Source organism: Stomoxys calcitrans, chromosome 3 (assembly GCF_963082655.1).
Source record: "Stomoxys calcitrans chromosome 3, idStoCalc2.1, whole genome shotgun sequence".
NCBI lineage: Eukaryota > Metazoa > Arthropoda > Insecta > Diptera > Muscidae > Stomoxys > Stomoxys calcitrans.
The window spans coordinates 184,408,179-184,428,314 of NC_081554.1; the positions used below are offsets into that span (position 1 = coordinate 184,408,179).

At 37.0% G+C, this 20,136-nt stretch overlaps 1 protein-coding gene and 1 long non-coding RNA gene across 5 annotated transcripts in view; one reads left to right on the top strand and one right to left on the bottom strand.

Moving 5' to 3' along the window:
* Positions 1–5,754: 5,754 nt before the first annotated feature.
* Positions 5,755–7,326, top strand: LOC131995623 (uncharacterized). The gene is made up of 3 exons (XR_009397517.1): positions 5,755–6,143; positions 6,217–6,303; positions 6,368–7,326. It is a non-coding gene; the product is annotated as an uncharacterized LOC131995623 (long non-coding RNA).
* Positions 6,149–20,136, bottom strand: part of LOC106084391 (serine/threonine-protein kinase GA29083) — a 103,671-nt gene continuing 89,683 nt past the window's right edge. For 3 of the 4 annotated variants that reach the window (XM_059364403.1, XM_059364402.1, XM_059364404.1), the window contains exons 3-8: positions 17,654–18,322; positions 17,490–17,589; positions 11,802–12,801; positions 10,821–10,966; positions 10,603–10,752; positions 6,149–9,735 (exon numbers count right to left, since the gene is read on the bottom strand). In XM_059364403.1, the coding sequence (XP_059220386.1) occupies positions 9,457–9,735; positions 10,603–10,752; positions 10,821–10,966; positions 11,802–12,801; positions 17,490–17,589; positions 17,654–18,321 (2,343 nt within the window). In that variant the 5' untranslated portion in view covers position 18,322 and the 3' untranslated portion in view covers positions 6,149–9,456. Of the gene's footprint in view, positions 9,736–10,602; positions 10,753–10,820; positions 10,967–11,801; positions 12,802–17,489; positions 17,590–17,653; positions 18,323–19,592; positions 19,683–20,136 lie in introns of all 4 variants that reach the window. The other variant, XM_013248033.2, reaches the window with a different exon arrangement.

The following is a 20,136-nucleotide window of genomic DNA, read 5'->3' on the forward strand; positions in this document are numbered from 1 at the left end:
GCAACTCACTGTCCCAAATTTTGGCAAAATCGGTCAATAAATGCGCCTTTATGGGCTCAAAGCCTTAAATCGAGAGATCGGTCTATATGGCAGCTATATCCAAATCTGGACCGATCTGGGCCAAATTGAAGAAAGATGGCGAGTGGCCTAACAGAACTTACTGTTCAAAATTTCAGCAAAATCGGACAATAAATTTGGCTTTTATGGGCCTAATACCCTAAATCGGCGGATCAGTCTATATGGGGGGCTATATCAAGATATAGTCCGATATAGCCCATTTTCGAACTTAACCTGCTTATGGACAAAAAAGAATCAATATACCTATATTTAAAGACTGTGGCGTGATTTCAACAGACAGACGGACATGGCCAGATCGTCTTAGATTTTTACGCTGATCAAGAATATATGTATATATTGGGTTGCCTAGAAAGTAATTGCGGATTTTTTAAAAGAAAGTAAATGCATTTTTAATAAAACTTAGAATGAACTTTAATCAAATATATAATTGCCATTTTGTTCGATAACCTTTTGCCATCTTCCTGGCAAATTTAGTATTCCACGCTCATAGAACTTCTGGCCTTTATCTGCAAAAAACTGAACCGAGTGCGATTTTATAGCCTCATCATTGCCGAAAGTTGTACCATTTAAGGAGTTCTGCAATGATCGAAATAAATGGTGGTCTTATGGTGCAAGGTCAGGGCTATATGGTGGATGCATCAAAAGTTCCCAGCCAAGCTCACTCAGTTTTTGGCGAGTGACCAAAGATGTGTGCGGTCTAGCGTTGTCCTGGTGGAATATGACACCTTTACGATTGACCAATTCTGGTCGCTTCTCCTTGATGGCTGTATTCAATTTGTCCAATTGTTGACAATAAACATCCGAATTAATCGTTTGGTTCCTTGGAAGCAGCTCAAAATATACCACACCCTTCCAATCCCGTTAATCCGTTAAATATGTGGACCCATCGCACAGCACAAATCTCAAGTTTATCTTTAGGCAGATATGGACAGACATTAGCTGAGCCGTATTTTATTTAATAATGGAAGAAGAGTTAAAATACAATCCGCCCTGTTCATCTTCAAATGGGAATAAAATACAACGGGTACATTTTTATATGGATATATTTTATTTCTGTATATAATTTATAGCCGCAATTTTTGAATGTTATAATTTTTGTTGGTTTTTTTATGTAAAATATGCAAATATAATAAATAATAATTGAAAGTACATACTCTTGTTTTTGCTGCTTATTATTATTATTTCTAAAACTCGTCGTTTTCTTTCCTTTTATATTTAGATATAAATCGTTTATGGTTTATTTTTTTTATTTATTTTATTCATTTTTAATTTTTGTTTGTATACTCACACAATATATTTGAAATATGTATGTTTGTATGTTTGTGTATATATTTTAAAGTTGGTGTTTTATTATGGGTTTTTGGTTCTCTAAGGGGTGAAAAAATGAAATGTGATCACTACAAAAACTGTCCATATTGATAGAACTTTGTAAAAAGGTTTAAATGTTTTAAATCAAAACTCCTTTGGACATGAGTTGAAGAAGAGTTTATCTTAACACTGCATTTAAGAGAATTGTTACACCTGTTTTTGTTTTGGTCATTAGAGAGCAACCGTTTTTGCGAGAGCAACTGTTTTTGCGAGAGCAACTGTTTTTGCGAGAGCAACTGTTTTTGCGAGAGCAACTGTTTTTGCGAGAGCAACTGTTTTTGCGAGAGCAACTTTTTTGCGAGAGCAAAAATACCAAAGTGAGAGCATAACACAATAGGCCATATACCTCAAAGAGCGTAAGAAAGAAGAAGAGAAGGTTTCTGCTTTGTCTTCCCCATGCCGTAAAATAACTCGCGTTAAAGACACAACCAAAGAGCGTAAGAAAGAAGAAGAGAGGGTTTCTGCTTTGTCTTTCCCATACCGTATAATATCACGCGATAAAGACACAACCTTTTCCATGTATTCCAATTGGATTCACATTGAGGGTTGCAACATTTTCGGGTTATTCTGTTTTAATTCGGGCATTCGTTAGAACAGTTTTTCGTATTTTGCTTTGTTTCTTTGCAACCGCAACCGAAAGTTATAATAAAAAGAAAAACGAAATATCGTAAGGAATTCATACATGTTGTGTCTTTAAACTTTGTCACTCGTCATCCCGAGTCGGCCTCTAATGCCAACTCTTATTCTTTCTTACGCTTTCTTGGACACAACCTCTTCCATATATTCCAATTGGATTCACATTGAGGGTTGCAACATTTTCGGGTTATTCTGCTTTGATTCGGGCATTCGTTAGAACATTTTTTCGTATTTTTCTTTGTTTCTTTGCAGGATTCACTAATAGAAGGTTAGGTCACATGTAAAAACATAAAGTGGATAGGCCCCATAAACATCATTAAGGATGTCAAATCTGACGATTGAAAATGTCATTATATAGGAGAAAACGTAAACAAAGAATGAATGTAAAAAGAGAACAAGTTGACATCCTCAATGCCAAGTACTGTCAAATATTAAAAAAAAAGTATATCGGCTGATCGCTTGGCTTAACCTTATTCAGTGAATCCTGGTTTCTTTGCAACCGAAAGTTGGAATAAAAGTAAAAACGAAATATCATAAGCAATTCAACATGTTGTGTCTTTAAACTTTATCACTCGTCATCCCGAATCGGGCTCTAATGCCAACTCTTATTCTTTCTTACGCTCTTTGCTTCATCTTACACTAGGAAAAAACCTAGCACAAATTTTAAGCTTTTCAACTATCAAACTTTCAAAATGGTTGCTCTCTCTTGCTGGCAAACGCTAATGGCTTAAAACATTTTGCAACCAATATGAACGAAAACGATGCATCGTGTTTGGGTTATCCAAATGGATTCAGCCAGAGTAAGTAAATTTTTATTAAAAAAAAAACTAATTCTGTAATGATAATAATTAGGGGGTGAATAGGTATAGAATAAATAGGTCAATTTGTGGAAGGATATTTTCAAGGCCTTATAAATTGACAAGAATTGCAGCAGAAATTAGTATAAAAGACGAACACCTATAATAACCAATTATAATTTTTGTGATCTAGGAATTACACTAGAAACTTTGTTGCCGCCTTGCATAAGGATTTAGTGGTGTTCTTGCCCGGTCCGGATCGATCCCAGTCACAATGAAACAAAATATGGCACCAGCAGATAACTGGACGTCTATGTCTGATATCATTCCCATCCAACCTTACCCATAGAATTTTCGTAAGTTTAGAATTATCTAGACCTGGCCAAACCATGCTCTATAACTTCCCAAAAATGGTAAACCGCTATACAAGAGAAGTTGTAGTGCTAAACAAGTAAGAGCGTGCTAAGTTCGGCCGGGCCGAATCGTATATACCCTCCAACATGGATCGCATTTGTCGAGTTCTATGCGCGGTATCTCTTTTTAGGCAAACAAAGAATATTGAATAGGAACTGTTATGCTATTGGAGCTTTATCAAGTTATAGTCCGATTCGTACCATAAATGAATGCTGAACATTGTAAAAGTCATCGTGTAATATTTCAGTTCATTCGGATAACAATTGCGCCTTGTAGGGGCTCATGAAACAAAACCGGGAGATAGGTTTATATGGGAGCTGCATCAAGCTATTGATCGATTTAGACCATATTAGACATGTATGTTGAAGGTCATGAGAGAAGCCGTTGAACAAAATTTCAGCGAAATCGGATGAGAATTGCGCGCTCTATTGGCTCAAAAAGTCAAGATCCCAGATCGGTTTATATGGCAGCTATATCAGGTTATATACCGATTTGCGCCATACTTAGCACAGTTATTGGAAGTCATAACGAAACACCTCATGCAAAATTTCAGCCAAATCGGATGAGAATTGCGCGCTCTATTGGCTCAAGAAGTCAAAACCCAAGATCGGTTTATATGACAGCTATACCAGAATATGAACTGATTTGAATCACACTTAAAACAGTTGTTGGAATTGATACCTAAACACTACGTGCAAAATGTCAGTCAAATCTGACGAGAATTGCGCCCTTTTAGAGGCTCAAGAAGTCAAGACCCAAGATCGGTTTATGTGGCAGCTATATCAAAACACGGACCGATTTGACCCATTTACAATCCCAACCGACCTACACTAATAAAAAGTATTTGTGCAAAATTTCAAGCGGCTAGCTTTACTCCTACGAAAGTTAGCGTGCTTTCGACAGACAGACGGACGGACTAGGCTGATCGACTTAAAATGACATGACGATCAAGAATATATATATACTTTATGGGGACTCAGGCGCATATTTCGAGGTGTTACAAACAGAATGACGAAACTAGTATATCCCCATCCTATGGTGGAGGGTATAAAAAAACATGCTTATGCAAGCTGACAACAAAGATTTCTGGAGGACTGAACAGCTAGCGACCTAGTCAAAAATACTGTAACTCCATGCCTGAAGCACTGAAGTTTGTCTCACGCGTACAGCTGTTAACAGCCGGCCAGATTTGACGGTATTAAGATAAAGATTTTTTGAACATCCTCTTAGTTGAAAGTCGATATTAAGTGCGTTCGTGCACTCAAAAATTAGTCGTTGGCGTACTTTACTTACCAGTAGAAGAAAGCGGGAGAGTGCGTCAGAGCGAACCAAATTTTGAGTTTGAGTAATTGAGAGCTTGCATATTTCTGCTGGAATTTTTTTCCCAACAGAAATTTGCAGCATCAAACAGCTGTGTTATGAAAATCAGCTGTTAAATTCAAATTAATGGCAAAAGAGAGCAAAGACTATTTTTACTCTCCTGCCAAGGCGGATTTATAAAGGTGGTCTCACGCGAACAGCTGTTAGCAGCCGGCCTGCTTTGACAGTATTAAGATGACAGATTCTTCTTTCTCGCATATTCTCTGCTCATGCTCGCACACAAATTTCTTTATGTGTGTTGGCAAAACGTCGATCAGCTTGATGGCAAGATCGCGGATTGCACCTTGTAATTTGTGGTTGTTGTACAAATGAGACCACCTTTAGATGTTTCGCCATGCGTGAGAGCGAGCTAAATTTTGAGTTTGATAATTGAGAGCTTTCAAATTTCTACTGGAGTTTTTTTCCCAACAGAAATTTGCAGCATCAAACAGCTGTTTTATGAAAATCAGCTGTTAATTTCAAATAAATGGCAAAAGAGAGCAAAGGCTATTCTTACTCTCCTGCAAATTTTTTCTGGAAAAGTACGCAAACAGACCTTTTGTAAACCAGGTTGATGACAATATGGCGATTTCACCATACGGTTTTCATGTTTCTGTACAAGTGAGACAACATTCGAATTCGAAAACCCAAAAGCATTCCTGGATAAGGGTTGTTATTCTATTCTGCATTCGGAATAGCCGCTATAATTGTTAATTGTCCCTCGAGCGAAATTTGGCAGCGAGCAAATGTTGTTATTTTCATACCAAAACACGTTTCTTTATCTGCACTTATCGTTTTCTCTAATTTATATATTTTTCTCAAATAAATAAAGAAAAACGAATTATTGAAACCAATAAAAGAAGTAAAAATGATGCCGGCAATAATTTCAAATGTTGCCACTATAATAGTTTTTTGCCATTTTCCTCACTATAAACAGAGTACTACTCTTCCGCCTATTTTCAGCCAACGTTTTTTTTTATATGGAGTTTGACAGCATTCTGCTTGAAAAGCTGAACAGAATACTCAGCTTAAGAGAGCAAATATTCTTTCCGTTATAATTATGACAAATTGCTTTAGAAAAATTCTGAAAAATCTATTTTTTTTTGGTATCGTAAAATTCAAGTTCTTTTCCAATGTCGAAAACGCTGTAACCTATTCTTTATTTTGATTTTCGAAAATCTAAAGCATGCCGCAATTTAGTATTCGATGAGGAATCATAAGCTGTGTTCGGGAACTCAAAAATTTCTGCGAATTTGCACAAATTTTTACTGGAAGTCGTTCGCGTACTTTATTTGCCGGCAGAAGAGGGCGCGAGAGAGCAAATTTTGACAGTTAGAAAATAGAGAACCTGCAACTTTCTACTGGGACTTTTTTTGCCAGCAGAAATTTGCAACTTTGAGCAGATGTTTTGTAAAGGTCAGCTGTTTTATGAAAAGCAGCCGTTACATGAAAATAGAAAAGCTAACGCCAAAATGGATCAAAAAGGCAGAGGTAAGTAAAAAACACAATTCTTGTTTATTGGTGATAATTAAATTTGTTTAATTTTTATTTACCTTGAATGAAGATTCAAGGCAGCAGTAGTGTTCAGTTACAGAAAACTCGACAAATGAAGTTGCAATTTTACCTCAAGTCGGCTGTTCTACACTAGAAGGTAAGTGCAAATTAAGTGGAATTAATTGGAAAATCTTGACAATTAAAACATTGTATCCTTCCAGACAACAAGAAAAGAGCAATTATCGGTTTCTTTAGGGGTTTGATGGAATCATCCTCATCGGAGAGCTGCGATGAAAACAACACCGTTCCTTTGAATTTGTAAGGGAGGGAAGATGCTGCCATGGGATTAAATGGGTCTAAGCAGTTAAACAAGTGACGCACAGTGGGATTAGAAAAAATTAGTGCAAATTAGTCTGTCAATTGTGAACGGCTCCCTAAGAAAGCTCCGTTAGCCCCACATCAGTTAGCAATTTATCTAGCCACAATATCCAAAAGTATTAGATCTTTGTCAGCATAACAAGTGTACTTTTGTATACGGTGATGGCATGTAAAGCAGTTGTAGTCCTATGCAGCCTTCGAAATGCATGCTGATGTTGCCCAATGAAAGGAGCGGAAGGAGTAGTCCCTTATGCGTCTTGGCTACTGATAAGAGAAGGGAGATTGGTCTGTACGACTCCCTCTTGCTCGTGTCGTTTTCAAGTTTCAGTGCGGGATCGGACTGCCCATCTTCCAAACATTGGTTACTATAAAAGTGTTCAGACAGGCTGAGGGCAGTTGTAAGGTACTCGGCTCCAGATTCTTCAGCATCAGTGTATAGATTCTGTCTGGAACCAGCGCTTTGCTCGACTTGGCGTCACGGATGACATTCGTAGCTTCGTGCACGCTTGTTGTTGTTGATGTAGCAGTATGTTGTACACTGAAATACTCCATCGGGCCAATGCGGTACGTAGAATCGCCTGCCATGGCATTGCACGGTAATTGGTGATGACTGTCCTGTCCGGCACGGAGATCACGGATATACGAATGGCTCCCTTCTAGCCTTTTCACTCTCGGGTCCATAAAGTTACGTTATCTAAGGAAAATACCTCACAAATATCCCCAGAATTTTTTATTTAAGAACATTTTTTTCCAAACAAGCAAACTAAGAACTAACCAATACAAAAATCAGCAAATCTGCAAATTTTCGCTGGAAGTCGTTTGCCTACTTTTGTTTGCAAATCTTTTAAAGAGAGTAAAATTAAGAGCCATTTTAGAGCCAAATTTTTACTGAAAAAGTACGCGAACAGTCCTATTGTCACTCGATTCGTTCGCCATTCATTGAAAACTGTTGATTTTATAAAGGGAAAACAGCTGATTTCAATGAATTAACGAACGAATCTAAGGTTCACTGAATAAGGTTAAGCCAAGCGATCAGCCGACATAATTTTTTGGCAATACTTCGCATTTAGGATGTCAACTTGTTATCTTTTTACATTCATTCTTTGTTTACGTTTTCTCCTATTTGATGACGCTGTCACTCAGCTGATTTGACATCCTTAATGTTGTTCATGGTGCTTATCCACTTTATGTTTTCGCAAGTGGCCTAACCATGGCGAAACAATTAAAGGTGGTCTCATTTGTACAACAACCACAAATCATATGGTGCGATCCGCCATCTTGCCATCAAGTTGATCGAAGTTTTGCCAACACACAAAATGAAATTTGTGTACATGCGTGTATACGTGTGCATACAAAAGCAAAGAATATGCGAGAAAGAAGATGACAACAAAGAGAATGCAAACAAAAATCTGAATCTTAATACCGTCAAACCTCGCCAGCTGTTATCAGCTGATCGCGTAAGATCACCTTTTTAAACTTGTGACCTAACCTTCTATTAGTGAATCCCCGAACGCGAATCGAAGGACAAGTGAAAAAAGTTATTGGTCCAGGCCGTTAGACATATGTGTCTTTAAAAAAAGTACAATACATATGAGAATACATGCTATTGGAGCACGTTCTATTCATATTTGATGTACATAAAGAAATTCATGTGGATACGAAAGTTACAGCACTTATGTATAGAACATGTCGTGTGATAGCTTCTATAGTTGAATAATCGCTTTCCAGTCGGCGGAATATCAAGGCAATATCACGAATAATCTGGCAAGCATGGTGTTAAATGTGGGAGAGTAGTAGGTTATTACTCATGAAAGAAATGAGGTCTCTATTACTTTATGTCGCAATAGCTTGGAAAAATATTTTGAAAAGATATGTGTCGGAGAAGATTCCAAAGAGAGTGTGTGCGGAAGATCCCACAATATCTCTTGAAACAGCTGGAGTATATTATCAGTAGAACTACACATAGAAGAATTAGCTTTGAGGAGTTACTTGCTGACAACCAAAGTTAACAATTTTGAACAATATAAAAAAACTAAAAATAATCCCTATAATACCAAGGTATATAAACCATATTTTATATCATGAGGTTCTTAAAAATGTATTACATTTGCTGCTGCAATTGATGTTAATGTTAGTTAATTTAAACCAAAAAGCTCTTTTTTTGTTTTTCCTTTTGTTTTCCTTTAATAAAATATTTTTTTTTAAATCTAAGCATTTTGAATAATAAGAAACAATAAAAATATAATTAAAAAAGATTTTTAAAATATTTTTTTTTTTTGTAAAAAAAATAATTAAAATTAAATACTTAAATATATTGGATAGATTATAGTTGTGTAGAAGTATATCGATAGAAAAATTATATTATATTTAAAAAATACAAGTTTCATGAATTTTCTTGTTTTTTTTTTTTTTTTGTTAGGTCTATGATTTTAATGTTCTTCCTTTGATATTTCTACAAATTATTTCATTGTTTTAATTTACTTTTGCTTTGTGTCTGTCTTCTTGTTTCAAAGATGGATGTCAAGCGGTTTCAACAATGAATTTCTTCCTCTTTTATTTTCAGTTTTTAAAATGGAATACAATTTGCTTTATATATATATATACGTATAATTTTTTATATAGCGTTTTTAAATACATTAAAAATTAGAATAAAAAATTAAATAATTTAATAATTATAAAAATATAATAAAAAATAAAATAAAAATACTACAGGCTTCCTTGCTTCGATTACCTTCGATTTTGTTTTTTTTTGTTTTGTTTTTATATCTTTGTTGTTTGCTTCCTATTTATATATTTATATATTTTTGTATGTATGTAGGGGGAGTTGCTTGTATGCTAATAACAAAAGATAGTTTTGAACCAGCCATTGTGTAGGTTTTTCTTTATGTAGGCAATAAAGAATTGCCCATATCGTTTAAGGTTTACTCCCCGTTCAGCTGCTGTACTCGTTTATAATGTCATCATTGCCCATAGTCCAATAATGGTCTAATATATCTTCGCTGGTGAAACGTACATCTGGATCGGATTGTAGCATATTGGCAATGAGATCGCGCACTCCATTGCCAATGCCCGACCAATAGGGATCGGGAAATTCGTAGATACCCGAGATAATTGCATCGAACAAGGGGTCCTGCTGATTGTCGGGTGAGACAAATGGTGGGAAACCGCACAGAAGTATATATAATATAATACCGGCAGCCCAAACATCAATCTATAATACAAAAAAAAAGAGACAAAGAAAGTTATTTTGTAAAAAAAATATATGAGCCAAAAATTTCCCTCAAGGAAATCAGTCATTGAGTTAATGAGTTTTTATATTCACCCCACCATAGGACGTTTGGTATACTAATCTAGTCATTCCTCGAAATATTGATCTGCGACCCCATAGAGTATATATATTTTTGATTGTCTTGATATTCAAGCCATGTCCGTCCGTCCGTTAGTGGAAATCACGATAGCGGTCGAACGCCTAGAGCTAGATGCATGAAATTTTGCACAGATACTTCTTATTGATGTAGGTCATTGGGGATTGGAATTCGAGTATCCTTATAAGTCAAAAATATAGTACTGTTCCAAATTTCATCAAAATCGGATGAAAAATGCTCCTTCAAGTCCAAAACTGATATAGCCGCCATATAAACCGATCTCCCGAATAGACTTCTTGAGCCTCTAGAGGATGCAATTCTTATCCGATTTGGCCGAAATTTTGCAATTGCCTGAAATGTTGGAGGTGGTGTTTTTCTATTCGAAGAAGTCATTTAAAGAACTTGACAAATACTATCTATGGTGAAGGGTATAAAAGATTCGGCCCGGCCGAACTTACCACGCTTTTACTTGTTTTCCTTAAGGTGGGTATTAAGTTCGTGTTTCACAATGAAAATTAATATTTTTCACGATGGCAGATATATCCAATTATAAACCGATCAGAACCATATTAAGGTTCTGATCGGTTTATAATAAAAGTCTTTTTAAGACAGACGTTTTTTCATATAAGAGAAAGTGTCATTAAGTCAAAGACCTTTTCCCCCATAAGAAAATATGTCACCGAGCATTTAAATAGGATCCAAAAATAATTTACCTTTAAACCATAGCCAGTTTCCATTAGGATTTCAGGAGCCACATATGTTGGTGTACCACATACAGCGTATAGAGGTTCAGTGACTTCACATGCCAAACCGAAATCGGCCAACTTTAAGACGATAACATTACCGCTTTCATCAAGCTCAACCTGTTCGAAAGAGAGAATGAATGAAAAATTTCTGAAAATTGGGTTTTAAGACGCTTTTAGAGACTTACCAATAGATTTTCGGGTTTAATGTCACGATGCACAATGCTCATGGAATGTAAATAGGCCATAGCAGCAGCTAAATGTTTAATCATCACACGTGACTGATCTTCGGAGAATCTAGTAACGCGTGTAATAGCATCAAACAAATCGCCACCTGGATTAAAACAAAGTAAAGGAAAAAGGCAAAGAGAACAAAAACGTAATATTAAGTGTGTTCGGGAACTCAAAAATTTGTGCAAATTTGCACAAATTGTTATTGGAAGTCGTCCGCATACTTTGTTTGCCAGCAGAAGAGAGCGGTAGAGTGCGTGAGAGCGAGCAAAATTTTGAAAGTTTGTTAAGTGAGAGCTTTCAAATTTATACTAGAGTTTTTTTTCCAGCAGAAATTTGCAGCATTGAACAGATGTTTTATGAAAATCAGCTGTTTAATTCAAATAGATAGCAAAAGAGAGTAAAGACTGTACTTACTCTCCTGCAAGTTTTTACTGGAAAAGTACGCGAACCGACCTATTATTGTAAAATTGACAATTCAATATATTTTTTTTGAAGAGCTAGCATTTGTGATATCGGGTAACATTTACACCACTATTCGCAAAACTGAATGTAGATTTGGAATAGGTTTATTCGACAGATTTTCTTTGTAGAATTGTCAAATAAACCATTTTAAGGCTTCGTTAAGTTTAGTAAATACGGCCTTTGAAATTTTTTTTAATTAGCTTTAAAAATTTATATATTGGGTTGCCCAAAAAGTAATTGCGGATTTTTCATATAGTCGGCGTTGACAAATTTTTTCACAGTTTGTGACTCTGTAATTGCATTCTTTCTTCTGTCAGTTATCAGCTGTTACTTTTAGCTAGCTTTAGAAAAAAAGTGTAAAAAAAGTATATTTGATTAAAGTTCATTCCAAGTTTTATTAAAAATGCATTTACTTTCTTTTAAAAAATTCGCAATTATATTTTTGGGCAACCTAATATTATTGTCTTACTCACCGCCAACATATTCAAGCACCAAATACATATTGGCTTGCTGATCAACATCCATTATTAGGGAAATAATGTGGGGATGTGATAGTTTCTTCATAACGCGTACCTCATCATCAATATAATGTTCCTTGCCCTTGCACTTGCTCTTATCGATGATTTTCAGCGCATAGGTATAACCACTTTGACGATCCTTACATTTCAGCACAATGGCAAAATTGCCATCACCTATGATTTGGCCCAGTATATAACGTTCTCGGATGACCGCCGGCAATTCTTGCGCATCAATGCCACTTTCGTTCAGCAGCAGCTTCTCTTCATCCAAGGCCGAAGTGTCATAGGTCTTTTTGCTCTTCACAGGCATCTTTGGTTTGGGACCTTTGCATAGTGTACCGGCAGTACGTAAATTTTTACGTATTGCCTGTAAGGCCTTCTGTTCATCATTTTCCAAGCGAAAATCTTCAGGGTTATTGACACGCTCAGTGCCATAGGCAAAAAAAACATCTTCGGCACCAAAGAAATCGGCTAAATTTGTTACCGGCGAGCCCGACAAAGTGAAAACTTTGCGCACATAACCGGTATCGAGTTTGACCTTTTGCGTTATAGCAGTGAGGACATGATCAAAACTTGGGCTATTGCGTTTATTCAGCAGCAAGCGCATTAGTTTACGTGGTCGAGTACCATTTCGTATAAGGGTAACTATGCGTGGATGGACTACACTGTCGCGTTCGCTCATTTTGCCTAGAATGGGACTGCCATTGGTGTTGGGTCCTCCAGTTGTGGCGTTGGCCGCTGCACCCCCATTACCTATGTTGTTGCTATTGGTGGAGCCATTCTTCAAAGGCGATGATGGTCTATAGTATTTCGATATACGATTTGATGTTTTATTGGATATTGACAAATTGGTTAGAGGTTGTGATGTGGTATTGTATTCGACTTTTTTGAAATTCTCATTATTACAGGAACACACATAGCTTTGACCATCTTCAAGCTCTTCCAAAGTCGAGATCTGCAAAAAAGATAAGGGGGATTAAAAAAACGAAAATCGATACTAAGATGCTCCCACTTAAATTAAGCTGTTACATAAGGTGTCCTGGCAGCAGACCAACTACCCACGTTTTCATCTGATTTCTTATGTGAACCACTTCCATCAGGAGATAAAGATGGTTTATTTCATCCGGCATAGTCTCCAACATCTTGCACTCTTTCGTCGTCACTTGATCTTTGAATATTACAAGCGTCATCCAAAACTTCAACATTTTAGTGAAGATAATCTTCTTGTATATCGCTGCAATGCATTTGCCGCAAAATTTTCAGTTTTGAGCCAAAACTGCTACGCAGACGATTTATAATACTTCTAAGGGGTAAGTATCCGAACGTGCTTTGCAGAAGGGCCGAAAGGGTCTTTCATATGGCATAGACCCAGAGGTCTCAATGTTAACCCAGAGAGGACTGAAATATGCCTGTTCACGAGGAAGACGAAGGTGGGCGAATTTAACAACGTTTCCTCAATAAGAAGATTTCGATATCTGACAAGGTCAACTACTTAGGTGTGATCTTGGACAGGAAACTAATTGGAAGTGTCACATTCAAGAGCGTACTGAGATGGGCTCACAAATGTTGGGCACTATGTAGACGGGCCTAAATCCGAGAATAGTCCACTGACTCTACAGGAGCGTGATAAGACCAATACTGACTTACTCCTCAGTAGTTTGGTGGACTGTTATGGAGGAAAAGTGCATGTTGTTTTGGCATAGGCGGAGCGATGAGGACCACACCCACTAAGGCGCTGGAGACTAGTCTAGATATCCGACCCATTGACATACAGATTAAGTGTTAGGCAGCCACTGCGGCTAGGAAACTTAAGGCGATAGGAGAATGGATTGAGAATGGGAGCAGCTCATACCATCGCGGTATAATCGAGGCGACGATAGGAATCCTGGAAGAGGTTTCCGATCGGATACCTGAGATGAACCTTGAAGTCGAATGCGAGGCACTGCTGTCATCGGCACAGTCTTGGATTGACGGAATGTTATCATGTTACACGGATGGATCAAAGCTACAGGACAAAGTGACCTGGGGGTCTTTATTGAGATCCCAGGGACTGAGATCTGCTTTAGATTGGCTGTCCATAATACGGTCCTGCAGGCGGAGATCGGGGCGATCACGGAATGCGTGAGGTGGTGTGATGTTAACGCAAGGACGTCGAGTGTGAACATCTACAGTAAAATTGCCATAAGGGCAATAAAAACCAGGACGGTGAGGTCACGAACAGTCTTGCAGTGTAAGAAGGAAGGTGTGGGTGCGGGGCCATAACGGAGTAAGGGGAAATGAAAGGGCAGACAATTTGGCGGTGAAGGCCAGCGGACTGGCGTCAATAAACTTGGTTAACCCGAAGTCTTTCGGTTCGACCCAGTCCTAGTTAAGGGAGTGGGCGACGAATGCTCATGCATTCCTACGAGCTCAAAATCGGTGCGGCAAGTGATAGCATGTGTAGGGCATGCGGGGCAGATGATGAGACGTTGGTGCATTTCCTTTGTCATTGCCCGACGTTCGCGTCTAACATATACCGGCGCTTAGGTGGAGACACAATACAAGAATGAACCAACTTAGAGGAGTGGTATTAAAAACAATTAAGGATTTTGTAAGTAGCACGGAATTCCTAACCTAAAATTTTTTTTCTTAGAGGTTATTTTATAGTTTTTAGAGCGCACAACAAGCCGATTACTGGTTTAGGTGTATGTCCATAGTGGCATGGGGCGGATTAATATCTGCACCCTCTTTTCAACCTAACCTAACATAACCTGTGGTAAAATTTTAACAAAATTGTTATTTTATCATTGTTATTTGTGTAGTTTTCCAAAAGAATAAACGCGAAAAACATGAGTTTTCAACAGTGAAAAAAGAACATAGTACCAGCCATAAGGCCGAAAAAGAATGAGTCCGTTGGGCTTTGCTTTTTAATTGAATTCCACAAAAGCAACGCGGAAAAGTTAAAGAAATATTTACTTTGACGCTTGAGCCTTCTCAGTACGCTCTGTGTTGCCACACGTGAATTATTGTTTTTATTCATCAAAGTTAAAAGTTGATTAAGTTTTGCTAGTTGATTTTTTAACATTTGACAGAGCTGCATTTTTTATCGCGCCGCTTCTCAACGCGCTCATTATGTTTAAGGTGAAGTTACGCGCATCAAAAACGCTTAACAATGCAACTCTGCAAACAAATCCCACAAAATCAATGCGCAAAAGTTAAACAATTTTTAACTTTGACGCCTAAAAACACTACTTCACCTATGGCAACACAAAATTAAGCTTGAGTTGAGTCGTCAAAGCTGAAAATTCTTTAACTTTTCAGCCTCGCTTTATTTTCAGAGTTGTATTTTTAATGAGCGCGCAAAGTATGTAACTCCACCTTTAGGCCTTTATAGAAGCCCTGTGCGATATCTGGATTTGCTGGTCATGCTAATGGAGCATTACTAAATTGGGTGTTTGTGTCTTATTTGTGATTTTCAACCTTAGAAACAAGTGTGCTACGTTTATTATTTGTTTTATGTAAAATTTAACATAAAAACTTAAATTTTCTTGGAAATTTTCACAGTTTTAAGCGTATTTTTTTTTAAGAAAATACAAATCTAAAACCTGTGATATCTACTTTTTCCCCTTTCTCTCTTTATTCCTCTTTTACATGGTTGATAAAAAAAACGTACACATGTTTGTAAAGTAAACAAAATTAGTTTGTGTGGAATTTTCATTCATAATAGGAGCATAATGGGCTAATAGTTTTCTTCTTACAATCCTCTCTTTTTGTGTGACTCAGATCATTGTTGGCATAACATGGCATAACATACAGATTAACGTAGCGGTTTTGCTAATATGCTTATATAAGGTTAATAAGCTCGCACAATAAAATCATACTACACTTCTCCCGCTATCTATAAAAGTTACTGTTATTGTGAATGATAACTATCTATATCAGCTGTTATCCATATTTATATGATATCCCACCCTCTTTAATAATAATATTTAAAAGTGGGATGGATTCACCCCAGCCTAAATCAGGGACCGAATTACCGCATATGTGATCGAGAACGCTATGGTACGAATGAATTTATAGGACCATATTTGAAAGATCTCTCACTGTTCGTGTTGCTAGATGTTGGAATGTTTTGCCGGCCGATCTGCGAATTTTTCGCCATTCTATCAATAATTTTCGATTAAAACTTCTTAGACATTTTGTATTTGTGGTACCGGCATGATGACCAAAAAGATACCATTTGGGGTTTATTAATTTATTTACTTCATATTTCGCGTTATTACGCTAATTGGGCTAATTCTATTTTTTTTATGTTTATGTATTTGTGGCTGAGGTGCCAATAAATAAATTACAGTTATAATTTGCCTATCTCTTTCATAAGGTATTCTTTATTACTTTGTTGTTATACACTTAGGTAAATTATACTGTGTAATGCGAATTTCAGGCCGAGTAGGCTTAGTATTACTGAATTTGTTACAAATAAATAAATAAAATAAATAAATTTTAATACACACTTTAATGTAATTTTTTTTATAAAATAGATGAAGACACAAAACCACTGCACAATAAGGCAATCCTGATTAGGGCGGGACATATGTAGTTCTGTTCTAACAATCCTCTCTTTTCGTTTTACATTTTGTGTGCGACTCAGATTAATGTTTCAAGGCTGAACAAACAGACTGACGTTGTAGTTTGAACAGTGTAAACGGGGTTTTAATTATATTTTGCCATTCACAATAGAGGTATTTATGCAGATGGTCACGAAAATCCTTCGCACGAAAATTTTCAATTAATTGAGTACGAAATATGCCGTATCCTCTTCGAGATAACATAAACAAAAGTCATACAACGACACACAATAAAAGCAACTACTTGAAGCAGAGTTATATTTGGCCAAGTTCGTGAGCATTTAATTAAATTTGCAATTAATTGAAGCGAAATATGTATTAAGCTATATCTTGCAACTATTGCTCATTATTTTTTTATAATGCATTTTGATAGTTGTTGTGGCGAAAAGTCGAACTCAGTACTAGATTAAGTCTGCACTGGTAAATTTTCTTAAAATTTGCTGTACTGGATAGGTGTCATTTCCATACAATTTCCGCTGCACTGCACTATATATTACCATAATAAAAAGCAGGGTCTATATCCCGGCACGATACAGATATGAGCACCGGCTGGAACTTTGAGGTTCCATCTATGTGATGTTCATCGCAATCACGAGAAGCTTAGTTGCGTGCTACCGGGCGTTCACAGGTCGCAGATTGTGGAATGCTTCATGAGTAGCTTCCGCAGGCACGGACAATCAGCGGTATCGAGCTGAGAGTCTCAGTGAGAGGCCGGGCGGCACCGGCTCTTACATAAATACTCAGTGCCTATGATGCTCGATATGACGAGGCGACTTATTGGCGTCTTTACATAACCAATAGCCATCCTGTTCCCGTGTCGATCAGTCCTTTGGACCGCTTGCCGAGCTTGCTTACCTACAGAAGCTTAACGAGGATCGCCACTCCCACATGTAAATGTGACTACAACAACAACTGGACTTGTATTAGGAATGGCAACTCTTTAAATCTGACATTCAGTCTCAAAATAGATTTACACAAGACTTTTCATTGGTCCTGCAGTACCTATGAATTCTTTTTGCAAAGAATTTTCACTCACCTTTTTACCGCACATAGTGTAGATGGTGCGTACAGCACCTGGAATTTTAACATTTTCCTCTAAAAGTCTTGTAAGGTCTTCAAATAAGCTCTCAAATGATCTGTAATAAAAATATTTACTTTTATATTTGTTCTTTTTTCTGCCTTTTCATTCAATGTGCCTACCTATAACGTTCATTTGAAACTGGAATGGTTATGCCAGGATAGAAACGATCACCATTACGATAGAATTTTATTCGTCTAGCCTTTCGTGTTGGTGTTCGACTCGATGAAATGCGTTTTTTTATACTCGCTGCTGTTATAGCCGCTGTGGCCAGTGCATTGTTGCCACCACTTCCACTGCTGCCATTCGTTGTTGTTGTTTTTAAACTTGAGGGTGCTGTATCAGCACCACCACCACCACCCACATGGCCATTATCGGCTCCAACACAACCACCATTGCCGGCAATACCAATAAGGCCTTGCGTTGATGAGGATGAGGCACCACTCAGCGATCCATTTGATTTGCAATTTAGTTCGGCACCTAAACTTATGCTGCCACTGTTCATGGAACTGTTCAGATCTAGATCTTGTAATTCCTTTTCGATTTCCGAATTTGAGCTGGCTGGACTGTTGCTGCGACTTAAGTGTGTTAGACTGTCGTTCATTTGAATGACGGCTTTTTGCAAATGCACTGTGGCAGACATTGATGCCGTTGTTGAAGATGGTTGTTGTTGTTGAATTGAAGGTGGCGGCGATGATGATGCTGATGTGTTGTTAGTTTGAGGATTTGTGGCAGATAACGGTGATATAAGGGCGTTATTTAAATGGTTATTAACGGTTTGAACTTCCATTCTGAAAAAGAGAAAAATAAAAATTTCTTAAATTTTAGATAATAAATTTAAATATGTGTCAATTGTAGAAAGAAAAGCTATGGATTTTGATTTCTAGGAAAATTAAAAAAAATTGTCAAAAAATGCTCCAAATTTCTATACAAACTAGAGCCCTTGAACCAACTCTTACTGTCGAAACCACTAAAATTTTGTCACTTGATTCTTTCGACAAATCAAAGAAATCAGGGTCCGAATGAACGCATACGTGAACGGGTAAAATCGTTCGAAATCCACCAATTGTGAATTATGCATTTCTTAATTGAAACACAATTTTTGAGTTTTTGGGAACGCGAATGTTTAAATCGGTTACAATTTATAAACAATTTACATTTTAATTTGTATAAAAGTGGTGTAACTTCCATTTAACACGAGATGAAATTGCATTCCATACCAAGGCGCTCACGATCATGTATGCGGTAGTTCGGCCCCAGCTGTTTTCCCTTTATAAAAGCAGCTGATTTCGATGAGTTGGCGAAAGAATCGAGTAACAAAAAAGTGGTTTTGGCAGTTAGAACATTTTCACACCAAACAGTGTTCTACGCAAAATTTTAATGATATGAGTACCATAACACCCCCCATTTCAGATAATACCATAAGGGTGAAGTTGGGGTGGAGTGTGTGTGTCATAAGGGTAAAGTTTGGGCTTAAGCCGGGGGAGCAACAAATCGGACATTATTTTATTATTCTTAGGCTAGCTATATAACTCTAAGTGGATGATGGTGTGAGCTTGTTCCAGAGTTCAACAGCAATTTTAAATACGGGATAGACTTAAAGAGAAACCAGCTGCGGATATGGTATCAGGGATTATGATGTTGTCTGTTGCTGAAAACTGAACTGGTAAAGTGGGTGTGCTGGTTATCTACGGAAGTGGTGATCTACTAATCAAAACTGAAAAGCCTTCTACTTCATGTTCTCATTTCTTTGAAGATGTGTGTGTATTAGTAAATGAGAGCACAAGGAACTAGTCTTAGACATTTTTCTTCTTTGTACCTGTGGCATTTCTCTTGCCACTACAGCCTTAGCTAATCCCAAAGGAAAGTTTGCTTCATCGCTTCTATACATTTTGAAATTATAACCGAAATATTACAAAAAAAAATACCCTAACACCCGACCATCTCCTCTTGGCATGTTTTTCTTCTTTTAAAAGTTAAAGTTCAATATTCTTGGTAATTTTTCATTTGAAATGTTAAAAATATAGACCAAAAGCCACTCTACCACCAGAAGCTAATTACCTCTTTATGTTGGCATAGTTTTTTTTTTCATCCAAACCAGTTGTTTTAGACCCAAAGCCAGAAATGACTACCAATAATTTTTAGAGTTTCCTAAAACAAGAAAAAGAGTTACAGACAAGAACACGGATAAAAGTAATTTTTGCTGCATTGACTGAATGAAAAGTTGCTCATGAATGGTAAGCGGCAAGCAGAAAAATAAAATAGGAGGAGTATTCGCAACCAGTTTTACGGTGATTTCAATTTGTTCAGCTTTCGTTTTGTGTAGCATAAAATATTTTCGTCTTAACATTTGCCTAAGCTAATACATCACATGTAGTTGAAATATTTAATGGGGGTATAATAACAACATTATTGTTTGTAATGTCTATATGCTATGGCTATGGACATTTTAAGTCAGAAAAACTAAAAAAAACTGGAATGAATAGCATTTGTTGTTCAACTTTGTAGCGTCTCAAATCAATATCTGAAATGTATGACGTTAGCTGTTTATTTATGCCGCATTATGTTGCGAGAAACTCATTCACAATAATCATACATAGCAAAC